The following is a 23,703-nucleotide window of genomic DNA, read 5'->3' as shown; positions in this document are numbered from 1 at the left end:
TAAGTGATAATGAATTAGTTTAGCTAGAAAAAATTGGATACAATTATTGTAGGTATATCTAACTCTGCGTGAGGTTTTCTACTCCTCAGAATAAAATGTATTATAATACGGACATTTTGTTAGATTAAATATTGAATTTTCTCATTTATTATATTATTGTATTGGTCAAATATTACATTCATGTTCAATTAACAGTTATAGAAAGCATTCTAAAAGGCATGGATATACTATGTGCATATGTATGTAAGCAAGATGAAGAAGATTTTAAACAATTCATATAGACATAAATGTTTGACAGATGTTAAGATCTAATTCCAGAGGAAGTCTATATTCATCTACTAATTTATATATTAAATTATTTTTTATTAGCGTCGTATGTCCCCTTATGCTTATAACCCGAAACATATCCTTGAGACTTTGGGTCCTCTCGACCTACTTTACCCTTTCCCTTTCCAGTTGTATCAAATCTTTCTTTATGAGTGCCTCCATATCGGGACGGATCTGTAAGGCGATCTAGTGCTGGCGACTTTGTGACTGACTGAAAAATTATAAAATATGTTATATAAAAATAATTCAAAAATGAACACCTACAGTTGTTTTAGAAAGTCCAGGTTTTCCACATAACGTGAGTTTGGATTTGATCGTATCTGAACTCATTTTCTTCGTAGATGATAACTCGTCCAAATATTTGTTCCAATCTGTAAATGACAGTTTGACGGCATTTCTAAGAAATAGTGAAACATAAATGGAGATACAAAGAAAATTTGACACCCTTGATTCAATAAAACCTCCTTACTTTCCAACTTTACGAAAGGCAATCCCAGTATCGGTCGTGCTCAACTTTTTCCCATCAAACAGCTTAGCCTGTTTGAACCATTTGTCTCCTTGGGAAAGTTTAATTGTCTTTCCATCAGAGGACTTATCTCCAAATTTGGAGTAGGCTTCAAATTGCTCCTTAAATGCTTTTTTGTCAACTTTTACTTCGTCGGCCGGATTTAAATCAGTACTAAGACTGCATAACTTGTTGGCATTTGAATCTGATTCTTTTTTCGGAGGCTCATTCACAGAGTCTGGTTTAACAGCCTCAGAGGCTGGCATAACAGCCTCAGAGTTTGGTTTAACAGCATCAGAGTCTGGTTTAAGAGTCTCAGCCTCAGTATTCATGATATTTGAACGTTATTTGCACTACACTTGTATCACTTCGACGAATCAAATTATGAGGATTTGTTTTTCTCGAATACAAAACTCAGATATTATATAGAGTGGGAGTGATTACTGATGAGTGATGACATGAAGGAGAAGGAAGAGAAAGCCTCTCCTTCTCTCTCAATTTCTGTTTCCAAGTCATGCTATGAGTCAAAAAATATTCTCTTTGAAAAAACCCAAAAATGCCCATTATTTGAATCGTCCTTCTACAAAAATAATGAAAGGCCGATAACAATTTTCGAAAAAGAGTATATATTGCTTTTGATTTTACAGTATTTCAATTTAGATTTAAGCAATAATTCATATAAATTCTACGCAAGTACTCTAAAAAGTTGGCCAATATACTTTATAGTTATTTTTTTTTTTTTACTGATTTAGCAAATAATAACAACATCAAGATAAGCAGAATTTATGGAAATATTCACATGAATCTAATTATATTTGATATTTTAATACTTTTCCAATCAAAGAACATACTAAATCATTTTCTTAGAAATAATATTATTCAGCTTAAAATGTAAACATTAACCTAGTATTAAAGCTCATAGACTATAAATACATATGTAATCAAATATTTGTTACAGTTGCGACAATTTTTGATTTCCTTCGCATAATCATCTTCTGTTTTTTTTTTGTTTTTTTACGAAATATTTTTATCTCGATGTAAGCTATCAGTATTGCTTCTTTGAAAACTTTAAACAGATTGTCAAATAAATGTATATTTGATTCAGGAATTATGCAATGGTATTATATAATATGTTCACATTGTAGCAAAAATTAGAATTTCCTCTCTATTATTTAGGGAAGTTATAAGAATTTTGTCAATTAATTAGATAAATGGAAGTAGAATGAGCCAAAAAGATTGTAGTAGAAGAACACAAAATGATTTCATCGGGATATAATCCTTAATAAAGATCTTGAGAAGAATAAATAAATCTGTTCATCTACATGAACTGTTTTACAGTAAGTAGTTAGATCGGAAATCACAGGTCCTTTGCTATATTGCATTAAATTGACCCAAGAAAAAAAGATAATTTGAATTAAACAATTTCCAAAAATACATATAATTAAAATATAGAAATAGTTACGATATGTCTCCTCTGTTGTAATGAAATGCCCATAAACAGGGTATGGATGTAGTAATAAAGTTGCAATTTTTAAAATTTTTGTATGTTCACTGTTTCTTGATACTTTATATAATTATAATTTGTTCAAAAAGTTATGGGCAAAAAAAGAAATAGATGAAAATTCCACTTTTTGTTTTTTTCATATGCAAAAAAAAAAATGGATTTCCAATGAAATATTGGATTCGTCGATAAAATAAAGTCGGTAGAAAATTATCTGGAAATTTGTTTGCATTTTTAATGACAAATAAAAATTGATATATGTCATTTTCAGAATAATCTTTAAATTTTTGTCTCCCTTTCTTTTCTTCAAACTCCAATTTTTAAGAAGAAATGCTACAAAACTCTACATTTGGATATAAAATTAAAAACTTAAACATTACGTACAACATATTTTTTTAAATTCCTTAACATATTATTAAATAAATTGTCCAATATTTGCACAAATGAACCTGCTATCGAGGGTTATTTTTACAAAACTGTTTGTTTTTGCAAGTACAAAAAAAACCTCGGTAGTTTTGTTTTCCTCTTTACAATTTCAATAATTGTTATTTAGTACTTTTTTGCAAAATTGCTGCTAGTTTTATTCGCGAATTTCAATTTGGCAATTTTATAACAAAAATAGACGATGGATTCTCATTTAGAGAATTTTTTTCATGCATATATGTTGCTATGTTTCTTAAAGTTTATAATCCAATTTATTTTTTTAATTTATAATAATACATATATTCAAAAACATCATAAACATTCTCTTTGAAACAATATCCTTGCAAAGTTAAAATTTTCAGAGGTCAAAACTTATGACAAACTGCATCGAATAGACTAGACTTTAAAAATTAGAAACTGTAGAAGTAATTAAAATACTAAAATTGTTTGTTGCACTAGAAAGAAGGGATGAGCATGAAAATCGGGGAAAAATTGAAAACGATTTCGTCCACATAATGTCCAGGTGCACTACCTTTACCATTACAAATGCTCCCTCCAGAATTTTTATCTGGAACACATTAATGCTACCTAAGATAGTTCATCTGTTGAGGGTTACCAAAGAAAGTGGATACAATATTCCAACATTTTATATTTCCTAATGGACCAAACAAGCTAATTTCGTGGAGAAGAATATATTGTATAAAGAAATTCGGGGGTCTTAGGTTTTATCTTTCAGAGATTTTTGGAAGACTATTTTATTCTCTTGGATTGGACGAATTTTTGAGGAGAACTCTGTATGGTCAGAGTTACTGAAGATGAAAATGGAGGAGAATACTGGGTAAGACTTATAGATAATGAAAGGCAAAGGTCCATTTAAGTTGTTCCAAATAATAAAGGAGATAGATATGTTATGGTCGAAAATTCTGAAATTTCAAAAAAAAAAAGTTTTATCAATTATGAAATGGCAAGAACCTGTGGATGGGAATCGAAGACTAGAATACATGACGAATTCATCAATTAGAAGGAGACTTTAGGGGAAAAGTTTTTAATAAGAATTTTTTTTTACGTTAAGTAAATAATTGGAAAAGGGGAAATTTTGAAAAAGCATATATTCTAATAAGAGGACATTTGGCCCGAGAGATAGTTTTTTTTTTTAATTACGTGAAACGAACAAAGAACAAAACAGAAAACGATAAGAAACACTTCTTACGGTTGATTGAGAGAAAGATCAAAAGACACTATTACAATCCAATCTAATAGATGTGTTGAGGCCCCTCCAGAATGTAGGGTTTGATTTTTCCTGATATTGGTTAAAATATAGAATAATTTGGCAGTACTCAACCAAGGTCTATCAAAGAAGGGATTTGCTTCTTCTGTGTGAACAATATAGAGACGTCTATCCATTTTTTATTTGAATGTAAAAAAATTAATAACATATGGCACCACTTAAACCGGGAATTTTTTTCAAAATTCAACTTGATTTTAAGTCCAAAAGATTTCTGTTTTATTTTTTATTGGTCATGGGTCGGAAAAAATAAATTTTATTGTAAGCAAAATACAGTAAATTTTATATAAATTAAGAAGTACGAGAACCCTTCTTGTCTCCCTCTTTGTTAACGCGTGTGTTTAATATGATTGAAGTTTGTTATGAATAGATGTTTTAATTATGTTGAAATATAGTTGTACAAAAAAAAAAAAAAGACTTCATGAACATTCTCCGGCGAAGAAGGATAAACAAAGAAAGTATTTTTTTACATTGAACCATAACAGTCAACAACTAGGCATAAATTTCATCAAACTGGAGCTCACTAACCTCAGTGACAAAATTCATCAATCATGCCAGGTGTATGCATATAGATGGTTTACTGAATATACTGCTCCCTGATGTTTATCATATACATATTTTTGATTTAAGAAAATAAAAATGTAGTCGTATTAATGATATATTGCAGTATACAAGCACTGTTTCTGTTTTTTAATGCTCTCTGATGTATATCATAATTAGAAATGGGATTTTGTAAGAGCACAAGGAGAAGGCAAGATAGAGATATATGGTATTCTATATAAGGACCTTTGTTAATATCAGCTGTTTGTTATTATTTTAGGATGGGGAGGGGGGGGGGGAGGGAATGAATTACTGCTATAAAGAGGAGAGCCTTCTAAATTTAGAATAGCATTAGTGCAGGGAAATTATTATCATTAAATATGATAATAATTTCCCTGCACTAATTGTGCTTGCTCTTTCTTCTTTTTTGCTCATTATTTAATATGTCCTGGTTGTGTGAATATCTCCCTCTGAAGTATGCATTATTGTCTTTCTTTGGTGTAAATTGATTTAAAAAAGACTAATAAAATTAATATATTTGAATTTAAATATAATCATAATATTTTCCCTGCATTAATGCTATTTTAAATTCATTTTCTCACTCCAAAATCATACAACAGGAACCTGGTATTAAAAAGGATCTTAATTCAAGTGTACCATATGTCTCGCTTCCGCCTTCTCCACGCGCTCTTTTTTTCCTTAAAAACCACTCAACTCTACCTATTATATAATAAACAAAAAAGAAGAAAGAGTACATACAATCACCTTTTTTCCTTTTCTAATCCCTAAATTTATTTATTTTTCTTTACACAGATCTCATCTTTAAATATAGTTCATATATATTTACATTACATGTTAAGATTTGAATAAAATATAATTGCAGGTATGTAAAATCAATTAACCTTCGCAGGCATTTTGGATATAGCGTTTGTTTGTTTTTTATAGTGAGAGGTCTAAAGACTAAAGTACTCATCAATTACCCCATCATATTAAATTAATGTTTTCCAACTACTATTATTATGTGTGAGTGGGTTAATAAAAAGCGGAGAGTAACACTTGGGATTTCTTGAGGAGATATCTTATATACTATTAAAACATAAATTGTCTTTTAGGCGACCCCTAATTACTCCATGTAATACCGAGTAATATCACAAGGATAGCTATATGGTTACCTCCTCGTAAAATATTAAAGAAAATGGAAAGCTCTAACTCATATATTATATGATTTATGTGGCTATTTTCTAATTATGCGATTAATAATATTTTCCTACGTAATAAAGTTAAACCTATAATGCAGATTACAAAATAAATAAAGAAAAAACATAGTCTTCTTAATAAAAAAATGTACAAATAACTGATTTTCCCTATTTTTTGTTTTTATTACTCATTATAAAATTATTATTCTTCCTTGATATTTCCGTAATCTATTTTTAGCAAACACCTCTGACAGTTTATTATAACAATATGTATTATATAATTTGAGTTCACGCACTAATCGAATTATCTTTAAAGGTCTACTGATTGATCAAGGGTTTACTGTTCAATAATAATAAGAAAAGATATCAATATATTCTCTATGTTTAACATATTATGTAGAATATAATCTTAGTCACGTAGCTTCCTTTATTGTAACTTGCAATATTTCCTCAAGAAAACAAAAAAATAGACACAAAATCATTGGGTAGTTGGCTAATTCATAATTCAACTATGGAATGATTATTTGATAATTATTATTGTTGGGAATTGGTATTAGCTTAACAAGAGCTAATTATAATTCAACAAATGATAATACAAAACCCTGATAGTGATAAGGGGGAAAAGAAACAGAGAAAAATCAACAAATGATAGAAAAATACACTGTAAAAGATTGTATTTGTAACGTAACCCCGTATAGTAGATCCATCCGTCACACTTTTTCATTCCAATCGAACTTTAATTGATAGATTTTCGAGTGCTTAAATTTTCAATGTAGGACTATGATTTGTGAATTTATAAGCTTATAGTTAGTCTTTAATTTGTATTAATAATTAATGACAAAAAACATTTTTCTAACCAGTTAAGGCCTGCGCAACAACCAAAAGAACATTAATTAATTTAATGCAGAACAAGGAAATTATTGTACCATAGGATTAGGATAAGTGATAAAAATAGTAATTGTAAGTTTGGGCATGTTAAAAAACAACAACCCAAAATCAACATGGTAACCAGGGAAATTTGAAGATTGTTGTGGGGGAGAGCATGTCCTGGTGTTTCAACTGTGACGAAAGGGGAGAGGGAGAAGTAAAAAAGAAAGACAGTGGTAAGAATTACTCGTATGTCGATCCTGAATTCTACTCGGAGTCCAACAAGGACTTATAATTGTAACTCCGCAACAGGTTACGGATAACTTTTATAAGCACACAGGAATAAATAAAAAAAAACAGGTTTCGAATATAATTGAATGTAGTAGAAAAGGAAGTTCACTACTCAGGAATTAAATCATAATGACAAAAGCAGAACAAAAGAAAATTCATTCTTCAGATTACCAATTCCAAACAAAAATGGGTAAGCTAAAAAATACATCTGATGTTGATTACTAATAATGATTCTCCGTAAAGATGTGACAAAAATAGCCAACCCTTCATTTCATATTTCTTTTTATGCCTTTGATTTAAATTTAACTTAACTCATTACTGCATTCAATGGGTATTGTCCTAGTATTATTTAAAGGTCGTTATACAATGTGATAATAATACACAGTTATATAAAAGCTGCTGTAAATCCTTCATTTATGATGATTCATTTCATTATTAGTTTGTAATTTGTACACAATATATATATAAATAAACTTATAACGTTCAATTTCTTATATATTTTCTTTATTAGAAGAGAATAATTTGATGGGATAGGCTACAAAGTTTCACATTTCTATAACTTTTCAAATGTACTAAATTCGACTAAAAATATCATGTTTCAAACTCGTCATGTTGTATCACGTAAAATTTCAATGCTACGTTTGATATAATTATAGTTTAAAATAAATTTAGGTATTTCTATAGAAATGTAAGTGGTACAATTGAACACCCCATCTATGTACGCACACTTACATATATTTAAATTAAAAAAATAAAACTTTTTAAGGCTCTTTATCAATGGAAAGACATAGATACCTACAATGTTAAAGATATTAGTTTATATCCTAATTTTAAATAAAACAATACAGTGTATAAGAGTAATATATTGTATAACATTCATTCTTGATGTTTAAAAAACTGTAGTGGGGAAAAGCGAGGGAATTAGAAGTAAAGGTTTGATTTATAAAAATGTATGTTTCATCAAACATACCCTTTTAAAGTAAAATAGATTAACTATACAAGAAATACTATATGAATAAATAGTGGGGAGATTTTTGTTTATTTTGGGCATGTCAAAAACACATTTTATTTCTGAGCTGATCTACTGTAAATAGTGTCACAGAGTAAATCTTAGTAAAACATGTTTATTGGTAAAAAATTTTTAAGGAATGACCAATATCTATATTAATAAAAGTAAACATTATCTCTTTGTCTGTCGTGACAAAGTCATTTTATCAAAATTTTAGAAGGAGTTTGTTTGTAGCATCAAGCGCGTATATGGGGTGCATTGTAAATAGTGCTTTCTGATGTATATTATATTTAATTTCTTACTTTTTTTTGTGCTTTACGACTAAGTTGTGTCCTTCCTGTAAATTCCCTTTATGTTTAAACCGTTTTATATATGTATTACATAAATAGAGTGTATTGTGTAATATTGTTACCTATAAATATCCTGTGAGGGGAGTTACTGTCAGGTAGTATGTCTATGTAAATAAATAGTTACACATGTATTGAAATCTCTACCATGCAATTTCTTCTCTCTCTTTCGGTTTGATTTGGTTTCCAATTATCCTGTTTCCCTCTACTTTGTTATGTTACAACGTCTAGGGACGTACATTGGATCAAATTTGTTTGGCCTTTCTGGTATGTGATCGTCAGTGCCATTTTTATAGACGGAGCTCGTCCAGCTGCACCGACCGGGAGAAGTGTTTCGATGGAGCGGAGATAGTTGCGCTCCATCCGAGCCTTGTGAAGGATGAAGCTGTAGATGACATTAGTGCCCTACTATAGGACTGTCGTCTAGTCTTGGATCCCCCCGTGTATGCGAGCTCCTTTCCTACGTGTATTTTGGGACAGAAATAAATCTTTAATATGTGCATGCTCCCGATTCGCTTATGGATGAAAATATTCCGAGAGTGTGAGTCGTTGTTCCTCACGTCCCAGCGAGCAGGTGGTCCGGATTGCCATGGTGTGTGTTGGAATCCATGTATGAATGATAAGATTAGGTAGCAGGAGATGTGGCTCCCCACGTATCAAAGAGCCAATGCTCGGGATTGAAATATTCTTTTTGTATATTCTTGCTTATATTTTATTATGGTTTTAATCACGATTTTGGCTTGGCTTGGTGATTGAGGGGGTGTTTGTTGTGTCTTACGATTAAGTAGTGTTTCTCCTTCTCAATCTCCTTTGTATTTTAAGCCGCTCTATTTATGAATTATCAGGGGCGTCCGCAAATTATATATATATATGCTGATTATATTAAATAAACTGTGTAATGTTGTCACCTATAAATATCTGGGCAGTCGAGTTACTGTCAGTTAGTATGTCTATGTAAATATATATGTAGTTACACATGTATTGAAGTATCCTCCACGCCTTGCCTTCTCTCACTATCTCTGTTTGATTTGGTTTCCAAAATTTTGTTTAACTCCGTCTCGTCACGCCACAAGATCTGTCGACGAGGATGGGATCGTCGTCATATCACAACATTTTCGATTCAAGAAATAACAATGAAGTCAATAACTATATTAATATGACTACTAGTCACATTCAGGAAATCTCGAAGGCATTTTGCATGTAGTAATGAGGGTGTATACGGGGTACTCTCATATGCCTATAGTGTCAATCCAAGACAAACCAATCACTCAAAAACAGCACCATACAAATAATATGTAGTTGGTGTATGTATTAAGCGATCTTCACTTTGGTCAAAAATTTGTGACAAGACATCAGGAGAAGAATATGAGATTATCTACAATGTATGTAGTGGAAGAATACAGCAACTTTGGAAAATACCTTTTACGAAGTGGAGAAGGAAAGGGGGATGATGACGAAATAATTCAAGTACCATTCAATTTGAGCTGTGAGACAGACGATATTTCAGGTATTATCAATTTTGGTATGGTGAAATAAATGAACATGTTGGTGAGCCCGAATATTTGGTTCAAAGAACAATACTAGCAACTAAGACTGAAAATGTGGTTACTATCAATGATCAAATTACTGAAAAGTTCTATGGCAAAGAAAAGGTGTATTTGAGTAGAGGCAGTCATCAACGAACAACATGAACAGTGAATAGCAGTTGAATATTTAAAAACAATAATATTTCAGATATACCTCCGCAGTTACTCCGTCTTACAATTGGGATGATTGTGTTGCTGATACGAAATATTGATTAAATTAATAATTTGTGCAATGGTACAAGATTAATCATAAGAAGATTTCAATCAAGAGTATTGGATTATAAAATAATAAAATGTTTTGCATTGTCACCACTTGTAATTCCAATGGTCTTCATACCACGAATTCCTTTTATTCCATCTGATTAAAAAAAATCCCCTTGAGCTCCAAAGAGTACAGTTTACTGTGATTCCAGCCTTTGCAATAGCAATACACAAATCCCAATCTATTGAACTTGATGTGTATACGTTCGCTCCACGGTGATTCCAAGAAAAAGAAATATACTTTATGTATATGGATTTCACCGAAAGATTTCTAGGTTAGATGGAGTAATTGTAATACTAGAATGTTTACTTATACTTAATCAGTGCAACTCAATCTAAACGATTAAAGGAACATAAAAAAAAAAAAAATCAGAAGGCAAAGTTTAAAACATGTTGGAATTTGTTTTCCACGACCAATTTTTACTCATGGTCAGCTTTACATTGTAATGTCACGAGTAGCATCACCAAAGAATTTGAAACTGCTTTCAGTTGGAGGAACAGAGGAAAATGAACATGAATTACATACAAAAAATGTTGTTTTTAAGGAAGTTCTTTAAATAATGCATAAGTGATTATTTCATTCGATAACATGTTTCTTTTTTAAGATTCTTCATATCAAAAAGCTTTCTAAAAGTATGACTTTCCACTTCTTGATTTCTGAAGACAGAATCATCTTTTTATATTGAATGGGGGTGCAAACATAGATACATTTGGAAACAAACATCACATAACATAACATCACACCTTCATCATCATCATCCCCCCCATGCGTCTGTGGAACGGGAAGGCTCATACTAATAATATCTAGGTACAGAATATATACGATTGAAATGTGTAATTTTGTCGAATTTCGATAAAGACTAGTGCAGAAAAGTTGTGATATGGTAAGAAAATAAGCTATACCAAATTTCATTGTTATGAAAGGTCATCTTTAGATGGCACAATTTTGTTACAAGAGAGCGCATCTTGTTGATTATCCTTGGAAAATACTCTACATGAAAGTGTGCAGAGGGACCATTACGAATACACCGACATCATCTCCATGGAAGGAATTAAAACCATCCAACAACATCCTCAAGGTTTATTTGAGGTGAGTGGGGCGAATAGCCCCCTAGTTGGAAACCCAGAGGTAAAAATATCTCTTCCTAATAAGATTAGAGAGGAGCTGGATCTTAACATTATAAATGATGTAATTACCAAGGATATATGCTACGCGATTGCCTCCTAAGGGTCTTCAAGCTAACCTTAAAAAAACTTCATCTAAGAGTAGCACTAAATAAATATTAATAATAAGCAACTAAGGAGGGAGTGAGAAAAAGACAGCCTCCAAACAATCTCTGAAACACTTTAAAATGCAAAATAAAGGATAGAATGATCCAGAAACAATATGTGAGGTCATTATTCGATCCATATCTCACTCCTAAACAGTCCTGCCTGAGATACCGGGTCGCCTTTGGAGTGTATGATATAGAGAGAGACACGCCTTGTAAAGACTGCAACAAAAATAAAACGCTCGTCGATGTTTTTCGTGACTGAATATCTACAAGGAATATGATATGGTTTATAATGGCTGAACGACTCACTCACTACATAGGGAGAAGGCCCACCCAAGAAGAAGAAATTTATCGCTTTAACGACATGGTTCTTTCGTTCAGAATTGGATCCAAATCCATTGCAAAACATGATTGCAAGTTCCAATTATGAAAACATTTAACTTCCCAAAAATATAGCCTACGCTGCTCTTAATGAATTTTGCTCTTTATCATGCGTGTTGTGATCATATTTTTAATTAGATATTTATTTACTAGTTTGTCAGATGCTATTTTTTATTTTTATTATTATATATTTTAGGTGAGGTTTTTTTTTTTTTTTTTTTTTCTCGTCTCCCTTTTTTCTTTTTCTTTTTAAGATTGTTTTATTTCAAATACGAAGGAAATGTTGTATTTGTGATCTTGACCCCGAATCTGATACCAGGTTTAAAAATTTGATACTAGTGATAGATTGTTATATAAAATTGTAACCTATTATATTTATTATATATTGGTATGTACACAACTCTAATGTTTGAATCTATGTTTATAAGTACGAGTAATAGTCACCTTTAAGTAATTATTGAATCAAATAAAGACTATTATTTATAGGGGGAAAAAAAATGTAAAATGAGGATTAATGCTGTATTTTAATTTTAATTGGAATAGTAAATAACCTTTGTCTCCATTCAAACTCAGAAATAGATGTCCTACCTAAAGATGAAATTGTAGGGCAGTAAAATTTTGCATAAGTGATTTTCCTATCATATCACAACTTTTCCAAAGTAGCCGTAATCGAAATTAGAAAAAAGTTGAAAAAAAACCCACCTAGTATATATTCCAATAAAAAATGGTGAGTATATTTCATTTCATATGCAAAAAAAAAAAAAAAAAACATTCCTCACATTTTTTTTATAAAAATTGCTTCCAACCAGATAATTTTCGATTTATAAACAATTTTTTTAGCAAGATGTTAAAAGTGTATTATTAAAAGCCATGGTAGCTTAGATTTGAAAGATTTAAACTATTGTCACGATACTTTATCTGAGTATGGATTGAGTTTAATTTTTTATAGCTAAAGAATATTAAATATATTTATTTATACAGAAAAATGGGTAAAGTATATTTTCTATTAATAATTATCTCCATTATTTATCCATATTTTTGACAATTGTCCGACCCGAACGTTGTTCATCTTTTATTTTAAAATTATGGGAACGGGTACAAGGAAAACAAATTTGCGCTTAATTGCCTGTTAAAGTATTAGGACCATAAACACTTTTCACATTTTCAGTATCCTGACTGGCCTTTTTTCCTTGTATGTAGAAAAGCTGTAGGAACATGACGTATGTTCTCTTTGCTTGTGTCCATCTTTGACGTGTGTTCAAACAATATTGAGTCAAACAATCACAAAATTGTCAAAAAAGTTTTGTTAGTACAAAATTTTATCTTTATAAAACCATCTAGTGTAAGCCGATCGCAATTATATAATTGGAGATACATATTACTAAAGCTTTCTATTGGAAAAATAATTGATTTTTTTACTGCACCTTACTTTTACTATTTACTTTGTATTATAGGGAAGTTGATTTGATAGAAACGCATATCGTTATAGGTTTTATCCTGAGTGGGATAGTTTTATTTCGTGTTATAAATTTGAATTTCCTTTTTTGTTTATGAAAAAAAAGTCTAATCTTTTTTTAAGAATATAATTTCGACTCCCCATTTTTTTAGAAACTAAAGTGTGGGGTCCTTTTTATGTTTGTTTTTTAAGTTACCTTTTTTTTAGAGAAATTGTTCATAGATTTATGATAAATAAATGGTTATAGGTCAGAGATGGTCACATATTTAAGAATTTGGGTGATTAATATTTGAAATATACTCAAATAATACAGAATGAACGAGGAAAAATATAAAATATTAATTACTTCTTAAAATTAGTTAAATATTTGACGTAATTATAATTTCATAGTAAATTCTCAAGAGCCTTTTTTTTTTTAAATCGCCCTTTAGCGTATAATTACGATTTAGAGTCATATATTGACGTGAAAGAACTATATACATACATACATGAACATAAAAGTTAAAATGAATTGATATAACATTGTAGCATATGACTACTACATGAAGTATTAGGTAATGTTGATGAATGTGTATTATTATTCAATAATCAAGTATAATATGGCATCTTATTTGAAAAATATTCTTTTTCTCCATATTTCTTTTCAATTGCTTTTTATCAGAGCTAAAATTAAATAATAAATCCTATATTACCTTAAAATTGCCTTAGAAAAGATAGATTTTGATTGAATGATTCAATTTAACTTTGAATTTTCTTATGGAATATTTAATAAAAAAGCAGTATAAGATTGCGTGAAGAAAGTTCCGAAATTAAGTATAAATAAGTCAATTAGTTGACTAAATCAGTAATAATATTGATGGGACTATTAAAAAAAAAAAAAAAAAAAAAACAATTCCAATGTGATTTTAGTAAAAATTACCGATGGCGATTCTAATTCTCTAATATTTTAAATAATATTCAAAAAATACAATCTTGCTAACAGAATTTAATATTTGGAATTTATGTGGGAAAAAAATTTGAAAATTATGTTTCAAATATTAAATTATTTGAAAAATGTACAATTAAATTTTTTTTTTTTTTTCAAAATGTACAACTATTCAAATAAACTTAATTTTTTTTTATTTCGAAAAAACCAAATCGCCATGGCTCTTGTGCAGCACGCTCAGGAGTGATTCTCTTAATTTTGATGTGTGTACGTTCGGGCCCGGTGATTCGCAGAGAAAGATATATACTTTATGTATACGGATTTCAACAATAAGATTCCTAGGGTTAGATGGAGTAATTGTAATAATATAATGTTAACTTATACTTAATCAGTGCAAATCCAACTAACCAATTAAAGGAACATTAAAAAAAATGGTTATTCTCAAAAAATTCAAAAATCCATGAATTAAATTTTTTGGAGAAAAAATCAAAAAATACTTCAGTTTGTTAAGAGAAATTTTAATTTTTTGGAATAAAAATTTGAAAAATTTCATTAAAAATTTCAAATATTAAATTTTTTGCCGTTTGATTAATCGTCCTTTGGTAATAAAAACTAATCTCATACGTAGGGATTAAAGATATTTAAATTTGAGTGAGTCTCCTTGCCTCTAACGTAATAATTACTTATTACAATTAGTCATATAATCGACTCAATTATATTTGATTGTGGAACCTTTTTCAAACACCTTACATTGTTTATTTATTATATAGTAGCGTTAGTTGCAAGTAATGTCTGGTGTTATTAGACGAAAACTAACATATAAACTTTGCTTTATTGATATCGATTCCACAAGGAAATAAACGATAAACTGTAAAAATCAATCAAAATTGACCTATATTCACGGCAATTTTTCAACTTGTAATATACACTTTATCCTTTAATGCAATTTAAAAAAAAATTATTTTCTGTTAAGTAAGATCCTTCATTTTACTTGAAGTTTATTAATGATTACATAATTTTTTTCTTCAAATTTTAATAAAGATAACGTAATAAATCATCATTATTTTAAATGCTCTATTGTTTATTTTAATTAATATTAACTTTTATTTATATATATAGGGGCCTTTCACGTCGTAGTATTCATCTGAATTGTAATTAATACTCAAAAACGTGTTTTTTTAAAGTTTTTTCAGGTTTTATTGGTCATTTTTGTGTTATGCTGCGTTTTACTGTGTTTTAGTACGGTGTACTAAAATGTATTTGAAAATGTCATCTGTAATAATAAAGTAAAGTTTGTTTATGTATGTCTTTATTTCTGTATATATAAATTTCCATACAATGAACAATTGATCTAAAAAAACATCATATTAATGAAATCTTGCAGGTGTTTTGTATGGTCAATAAGGTCTGAGGTTGACAAATAAAACGAAGTTTATTTGTCAAAATTAGAATTAAATTTTTAAGATAGTGCGGGTACACCAACAATTCGAAGCCCAATTCGTGTATTTTTGCCATTGTTTTTAGATACTTGTGACACGGTGCATTGTCTTGATGAAACAGCACTTTTTTCTTCTTGATGGGGTCGTTTTTCCGAGATTTCTTCCTTCAAACGCACCAATAATGACATATAATATTCGCTTTTAATGGTTCTTCCTTTCTGGAAGGTATTTGATGAACAAAATACCTTGTACAACCCAAAATATGGAGGCCAAAACATTACCAGCTGACGTATGCGTTTTTGCTGCTTTGGACTTCTTTCTCCAGTATCTGTCCACTCAGTTGAAGATTGGTTTGACTCTGGTGAATAGTGGTGGATCCAAGTTACATCCATTGTCACATAACGCATAAAAAAATCCTTTTTATTCCGGTTAAACAGCTCCAAACAGCTCTCGGAATCATCGACACGTTGTTGCTTTTGGTCAACTGTGATTAAACGCGGTACCCATTTCGGAATCAACTTTCTCTTGGACAAATATTCATGCAAAATGGTGAACACACTGCCTTTTGATATCTTTAAGATGTCAGCTACATCATGTAACTTTATTTTAGGGTTTGCCAAAATCATTTTGTGGCCTTTTTGATGTTTTTCAGTATAATCTTCTCATTTGGACGTCAAGAGCGTTCAGCACCACTGGTGCTTGTTCGGCCACGCTTGAAGTCAGCGAACCAACGTTCCACTGTTGGTTTCGATGGAGCAGAGCCCGGATAACACATATCAAGCCAAGTTTTTGCCCCAACGGTATTTTTTCCAATAAAAAAGCAATGCTTTATCAAAACACGAAGTTCAGGTTTTTCCATATTTTTCGAAATAAAAAAAAGTAGCGTCACTTAGGGCACTGTAATTTGTAAATAATGATCAAATTATTTTGAAATTTTAACAAATGACGTATGAAGGATGAATCTTTCCAGAAATAATATACATTTTGTATTAGTCGTTCCATCTATATGTCAGCCTTGGGACGTATTGACCGACGGAGTAGCATAGAGCGTGTTCATCATATATGTATAAAAAATGTTAGTATATTTATATGTATTATAGAGCTATACAAGAAGGGCTTAGTATTATCTAGGAGTGTTTAGATGTATTGAATTTGGCAAGAATCTACCTTTTTTGAAGCATCGAGAACGGCTCAATACTACCGTTTCCACCAATACTTTGTAAACTTATATATGTATACAGTAAGCAAAAAAATAGTATTCTAATTATTTCAAATGGTCTTTATTATCTCCTACATCTAGGGAACCGGATAAAACTATTTGTTCTTCCATTTTTATTTCACCATATAAGAAGTACAATAATAATAGACCTATATTGCAAAATTATTTATATAAATCACGTTTATTATTATTGCAAGTCCTAAATCATGAAAGTGACCTTAAAACCTTCCAGGTTTTTTGGAATATATCCACTATTCAGAGCCATATTCGGGCGTCAAAGAACTATATTGACCAGATCCCTCTTGAAATTGTGCCCTCCACTTCCTACTTTCCAGGAGAGGTCTTCTCCATCAATCTTCATCTTGACCATCTTGAAAACCAGGCTCCTGGAAAACTTCACATTGTCCATAATCCTCTCTACCTCAACTTTCGTATCGAGGAGATGCCCTGCTTTTTGGCTTTTAACTCACTCATGATGATAAGATGACAATATATTCATTATAATTTGTTTATGCACAAACGATGCCTGAACCAGAATGTCAAATAATAATCCCTAAACCCTAACATTTATTATAAGTACACTTTTTGTTCCCCAACCCTGTAATAACTCTGAGCAATACCGGGCACTAATGCAGTTAAAAAATAAAGCTATTTTAATTCCTTAAGACATTCATTACACATTGAATAAAAATTCAATTTTATTTTTCATTTCAAAACTATTCAACTTATAGAAAAAATAGTCTTTAGTTGGTCAAATATATGGAAGCTAAAAAAAGAGGGATCCATGTATGGGGTATTCCTGGATTGGAGGTGTTAATATATGGCAAAAGTGGAGTATATATAAGACAAAAAGTATTTTCTTTTGATATGAAATCTCACCAATTTGTAAATTATAACGGGCTCATCAATATGTGAATAAAAAAAAATACACATTGCACCTTCAGTCAATTTTTTCCATACATATATATTCTTAAACATATTACATACATTGAATTTGTATCAAAATTGCAAGTATAAAATGCTCCGTTCCAGCCTATAACACATATAGCTAACTATTTTACATGGATGTATTCCCAATAGTTAGTTCAGCTATATGTGGGTTATTTCGAAAAGGAACCGAAATTCGTAATATTTGTGAGGGTTTTCCCATGGACTCCGAGTCATGAGAACATCTTTTATGGTTTTCGAGATCGGAACTGGGTATTGAACGATGTTCTAGATGTTGAGAGGAGCATCCATACGATCCTAAATTGCTTCTGTTTTTATCAGATGAATTATTTGGCTTTGGATTCATACCTAATTTGAAAAATAGTTGGTTTATTAAAAAGAAAAAATTATATAATTAGTGATGGGACGACTAATCGGAATCAGAGAATCATTTGTTTTTTCTGGAATTTGGATCGGCATTGGGAAAATTATGTTTAATTTGCGATTACGATTGTTTGTTTATGACTTATATTTAACTATTTATTACTTTTTTAAGTTATAAAAAAAATACCCCCCCAAACAAAAAAAAAATAAATATTATATATTCCTTTGATATATTCCATCGATAGCAAAATTGTATTTTTTAACTATTATTTAAAATATTAAAGAAAAGTAATTGACATTTTTTTAATCGTCCTATCAATAGATAAAATTTTACCTCCACTAGAAGCAGATTTTTGGACATTATCAGGTCTTAACTTGAGTCGATTGACTTTAAAAAGGCCTGGATCTGATGGAAAAGTTCCTATATTAAGAGAGGATTTTGACTCTGTTTTTCTCCACAGGCCTTTTGGCTTACATATGATGATTTTAAGTGACACAAGAAGGGATTTGAAGTAACCTCGAAATCTATGAAAATGAATTAGATATATATTAACACATTTCTTCGAAAAAGAAGGGCCTATACCTTGCATTCATCCAATAGTAAATGAAAGGGTTAAACATGGAGTTGGCCATGGCTAACCAATAAAAGCCCAGATACACATGTTGTATGAATGGCTTCTTTGTTAGGTCCTTGTCGTGGTAAATATAGATGAAGTACACGTGGTAAGGGAACCAGCAAACAGCAAATATGATCACTAAGACAATGAACATTTTGACAACTTTTCTTTTTGAGCTGAGTTTCCTCTCTTGAGCAGAATTTTCTTTGGATCCCTTGGATCCCCATAGAATAACACTAATATGACCATAGCAAATGACCATGAGTAGTATGGGAAGTATATATGTGAGGATGAAATACATAATGTTATATCTGTGAATATAATCATTAGTTATTAAATTTTGATTAATAAATTAAATCCTAACAATAAAACGCCAATATTTGTTTTATATGAATTAAAAGTAAGTTATATGAATACAAGCCCCTCCATCTAAAATGTAACACTTTTTTAAATGGTGGGCTTTTGTCGTATTTGTTATATTTTGAGGTTTAATCCAAGGATAACAAAAATACAAGGTTATACCATAACATGTGTACAACTGGTGTTTGACTTCTACCAGGCTTTTTAATATTGACTTCATAGTCTATGAGTGGTTGCGTGTTTTGTTAAAATATGTCTTTACTGCCCAGCAGTCGGTACGATACTTCAAATTGAAAATCCTAGCCAGCACAATTACATTATGGTCTAGTTATCTATTTCTATTAACTTTGGTTTATAGAAATAAATGATTTTAAATAATTGTCTTAAGAAACTTGATTATAAATGGATGAAGCAAGATTTACACCTTTAAGCATACAAGATAACTCCTCGGCATAGTTTAAAGCCTTTAGATCGATTAAAGCGTATAGCCCCTGTGCAAAATCTTAATCAGCAAGATTCTTAGCCTCCTCACAGCTCTGACTGTCCCCCTTGACTTTGGTATTTTTGGGTACCTCCAGGGGAGGCTTTCGGGAGTGCTATATACACACACAAAAAAAAAGAAGACCAACTGAAGTCCACCATCATCACTGCTTGAGCCAAACTAGAGCCAAGCTTTGTAAAGAACTGCTGTACAAAGTTACTCACTTGGCTGGAACTGGTTATTAAGGCAAAAGGCGGCCATATTGATTAGAATGTAAATAGATTGTATTTATGAATTACATTTTCCAAATTCGATGATATTTTTGAAATATAACAATTTTTTGTAATTTTCAAAAAGTGTAGCATTTCAGATGGAGGAGCCTGTATTAAACATGTACATTTAAGTTCATGGATGCCTCTTTTGTATTCTATGCTAACAAGGAGATATTCTTAACATAAGGAATAAATATAATATTTTTAAAAATTATTGATTAACTTACACATAGTCCAATCTTGAGACTGAAGGGTATCCATCAGGCCAATGAAGGAAACAGACTGTTAAATTTCTTGAACTGGAATAAATAATGTACAGCATTGAAAGGAAAATATATTTTTGACTTTTTCTTTGTTTGTGAATGTTTGCCTTGATAATTCAAATGCATGTATGTAAATACCCTACTTACGTTACGGTTTTTGAATATAATAGAGATGGGAGTGATAGCAGTGAACTCCCGGACCATATGAGAATAAGCAAAATCCGTGCCACTGTTTTTGTTATTCTTTGTTTCAGAGGATACACAATGACTATGTAGCGATCTATTGAAATGGCAACAAGAGTAAAAACGCTCACAGGAACAGAGATATGAGCCATGAAATTGTTGATTTTGCAGTAAACAGATCCAAAAATCCAATTCCTACATAAAAGAAAACATGTTATGTAGTAGGTACTTGGATATAAAGACATCATTCATTATGTTTTATTATTTTTATTTAAGATGAGAGACGTAAAGAACGACCCCATGGGGTGGCAAAAAATTATCTGTATCTGTAACTTTATAGCCCTCAAATTAAAAAAGCTAGAGGTTCGAATTTCAATGACTTCAAATTATTAAGAGGGATAAATTAGATGAATACAACATTAATTAAATACTAGTCAGTGCCGCCGTGACTAAAGGTAGGGGGGGGGGGAGTACACCTTCCCACTTGACTTCAAATTTTTGTTGCCAAATTAGGTATTTTTCTTTGCAAAAGACAACTGTTGTTCATTTGAATAAACTTAAGAGCCTGTGTTTTCTTGAAGTCTTTGTTTTTCATGCAACAGGGGATTGCAAAGCTTTTAGTCTTTGTCAATAGCTAAACCAAACATATTTTATTTTTCTTATATGAAAAAAAATTTAACCATGATCTCAGTTTTTGACTTAAAATATTTCCGGTTGGTGTCCTTCATTTTTTGTAAATTTTAACAATTGAAGGCATGCTTAGATAAGTTGCCGAAAACATTATTGCTGAAAGCCGCTTCGCCGAATTGACACTTTTACAAAACAGGGCACTTTCCCGAAAAAATAATAAATATATTTAGTAATTATTTCTATTTTTGTAACACCAAATTAGAAGGATCAAATGTTTAATTAATAATTGATTCATACCATTATAAGGAATCGTCAACAATTGGCTTAATCTCTGAATCGCTACTAGAACCGTTGTAACGAAAATCATGACAACTGCCCCAAATAAATAAATAAAGTAGAAAGAGAAAAAATGTTTAAGAAAAGAATGAGCGTATTAATCAATGATTTAGATTCAATGGACAGTGAAAATGAATCAATTTTTTGGATCGAATATGATAGAGCTCCTATGTATATGTTCGTATTTGACATGACACTTATCAAGACGTGTTTGTGATTGAGAGTCTAGCAGATAATTGCATAGTATTGCAGTCGAATTATCCTCAAATATATTTAATATATTTTTTCTGCAATGTGGCTTTCGGCAATATAAAGATAGAACACTTAGTAATCTTTTTTTTTTTTTTTTTTTTTTTTTTTTTTGGTGAGTTTAGAGTTGTTAATTCATGAATTAGGAGTAAAAGTGGGATTTATAAAACTAAGTAAAATAGAATAAATCTACAAAAAAAGCTATATAAATGAAATTATGATTTTTATAAATTATAGCATTACTCCTAATTCCATGACTTTACCACTCTACAGTTTAAAAAAATAAATTATAACTGTTCTACCTTGAGATTTTTTAAATTTCAAAAAAAAAAAAAAAAATCAAATACCAAAAACTTATAAAACTCTAGGTCAAAAACTATGTTCATGATTAACATTTTCATAACAAAATATAATAAATTTTATACTATAGGTTTTGTTTAACTAACTAATAACTTTTCGTTGATGTATTTTATTTGCCTAGTATTGCTTTGTTTTACGATATATCATTAATCAAAAGTTCATCAAACTGCTAATTTTTTTTTTATCTTTAAAACTTCAAAACTGAGAGTTTGGCTGAATTTAGGATCTAATATTTTATTTCTGTGTATGACTATAATTATTGATACCACAGATCAACGTTGAGCCAAATTAATTTCCTCGAGGAATTATCAATATACATATATTTAATAAATAAAGTTTTCAATCCTCAAGTAATAATTTTCAGATTGTCAATTACTAAAATGTCTCGCGAATAACAATGTTTTTTGACAACTCTATGGTCGTCCTACAAGTAATTTTAAATGAACAAGCAGAATATATGAATTAATATACCGTAATTAATATTTGTCGCACCCTTTGAAATTTGATATTTTCCCCGCATTAACACGAATATGTTTTTAAAAAAAGAAAGCTTTTTTCACTAAAACATTCTTTACTTCCAGCAAAGCAAAGTGATGCACTTAATTTAAAAATAAATTCCTGACATCTTTCTCTAACTTCCATTTTGAATATCAGGAATATGTTGGTTTTCATAATAATTGACTATAAGTTTTCAGAATACATGTTCTATCTTTTTTATTTTCTAAATATAGATCACTTCAAAGTGTTAAACTATTTCCATATTAATATTTATTCGATATAGACGAGATGATTTAAATTTCAGGATTATAAGTAAAAAATGGTTGATTCGATTTTTCTAAATATGAATAACATATACTTAACACTATAATTCAAGTTTATCAAAAATTCACTAAATTTTTCTATTTTTGTAACTCAAATATTGGTGCTATTCAGAAACCTTTTCAAGGTAGAAATTATAACTTGATATATCGTCGTTAGTTTTGTTCCTTTGCCGAACAGTAGAATTGTTTACTAAATTATTAATGTTACCAGTTTTTCTCCGTTTTCTAATATTTTAAGAAATATATCAAATACTTCTTGCTTATTTATGTATTTACTATCTAAAAAACTTACTTCTATATAAAATTAATAATAAATTTATATGGAAGTTTATGTATGAGTCAATAATCTAGATAACCTGATTACATAGTTAATTATTGAAATAAAGTAACATATGGGCTGAAATGTTACGGGTTTAACAAAGAAAAGGTATTTTTTTTCGTTTAAAATTGTTTTTTTTTTAAATTATTATAATTATAATTTACCTTATATAGTATATGAACAATATGATATTTATCATTTTAAATTGAGTTAAAATATACTATCTTATATATCAATATTAAATTTCATTCATCAGGCAAATGTCCAAAATGGGGATTTGACAAGATATACATTCGGCAAAATATTTTTGTCTAATAGTCCGTGCACGCACTTTGATGATTGCCCTTCAGATATAAAACCTGTTACGTTTATGGATGTCAAAATCAGCAACAAATTTACTATGAAATTTAATGGCATGAATGAAACTTAAAGTAAAAAATAATATTTAAAAAATTACTTGAGAAAACCCTTTGACAACCCAAAATATTAAATAAGCTATTATTAATAAATTAAAGAAACGCTAATTTATGTAGGCCAACAAAAAATGTTTTTTCATTTTTTAATAAATTATTTTTTTTTAGTGAACCATGAGAACGATTCGAAAGAATTCCCGAAAATTACTTTACTTAACTTAAAAAAAATGATTAAAAAACAAACACTGCATTATAA

General features: G+C 30.0%; 2 protein-coding genes across 3 annotated transcripts in view; both read right to left on the bottom strand.

Moving 5' to 3' along the window:
• Positions 1–114: 114 nt before the first annotated feature.
• LOC121122194 (tubulin polymerization-promoting protein homolog) lies at positions 115–1,353 on the bottom strand. The gene is made up of 3 exons (XM_040717199.2): positions 797–1,353; positions 592–724; positions 115–538 (listed from the first exon to the last, which is right to left on the bottom strand). The coding sequence occupies exons 1-3, from the start codon at positions 1,162–1,164 to the stop codon at positions 356–358; spliced, it is 684 nt and encodes a 227-aa protein (XP_040573133.1). The 5' UTR covers positions 1,165–1,353; the 3' UTR covers positions 115–355.
• A 16,423-nt stretch (positions 1,354–17,776) lies between these two features.
• LOC121121611 (tachykinin-like peptides receptor 86C) overlaps positions 17,777–23,703 on the bottom strand; it is a 105,078-nt gene continuing 99,151 nt past the window's right edge. For both annotated transcript variants that reach the window (XM_071890234.1, XM_040716572.2), the window contains 5 exons: positions 20,284–20,514; positions 20,101–20,172; positions 18,727–19,071; positions 18,478–18,668; positions 17,777–18,128 (listed from right to left, as the gene is read on the bottom strand). In XM_071890234.1, coding sequence (XP_071746335.1) covers positions 17,890–18,128; positions 18,478–18,668; positions 18,727–19,071; positions 20,101–20,172; positions 20,284–20,514 — 1,078 coding nt within the window. In that variant the 3' untranslated portion in view covers positions 17,777–17,889. The remainder of the gene's footprint in view (positions 18,129–18,477; positions 18,669–18,726; positions 19,072–20,100; positions 20,173–20,283; positions 20,515–23,703) is intronic.

The sequence above is a fragment of the Lepeophtheirus salmonis genome, chromosome 7 (assembly GCF_016086655.4).
Source record: "Lepeophtheirus salmonis chromosome 7, UVic_Lsal_1.4, whole genome shotgun sequence".
NCBI classification, from domain to species: Eukaryota; Metazoa; Arthropoda; class Copepoda; order Siphonostomatoida; family Caligidae; genus Lepeophtheirus; species Lepeophtheirus salmonis.
The sequence above is the reverse complement of the archived record's forward strand: the minus strand, read 5'-3'. Positions and strand labels throughout refer to the sequence as shown.

Bases quoted from the DNA above. Each gene is read 5' to 3' on its own strand.
- LOC121122194 (XM_040717199.2), bottom strand. From the start codon at position 1,164: ATGAATACTGAGGCTGAGACTCTTAAACCAGACTCTGATGCTGTTAAA. The intron at 725-796 runs GTAAGGAGGTTT...ACTATTTCTTAG, and splicing joins GCCTTTCGTAAAGTTGGAAA to AAATGCCGTCAAACTGTCAT. The intron at 539-591 runs GTAGGTGTTCAT...ATAATTTTTCAG, and splicing joins CTGGACTTTCTAAAACAACT to TCAGTCACAAAGTCGCCAGC.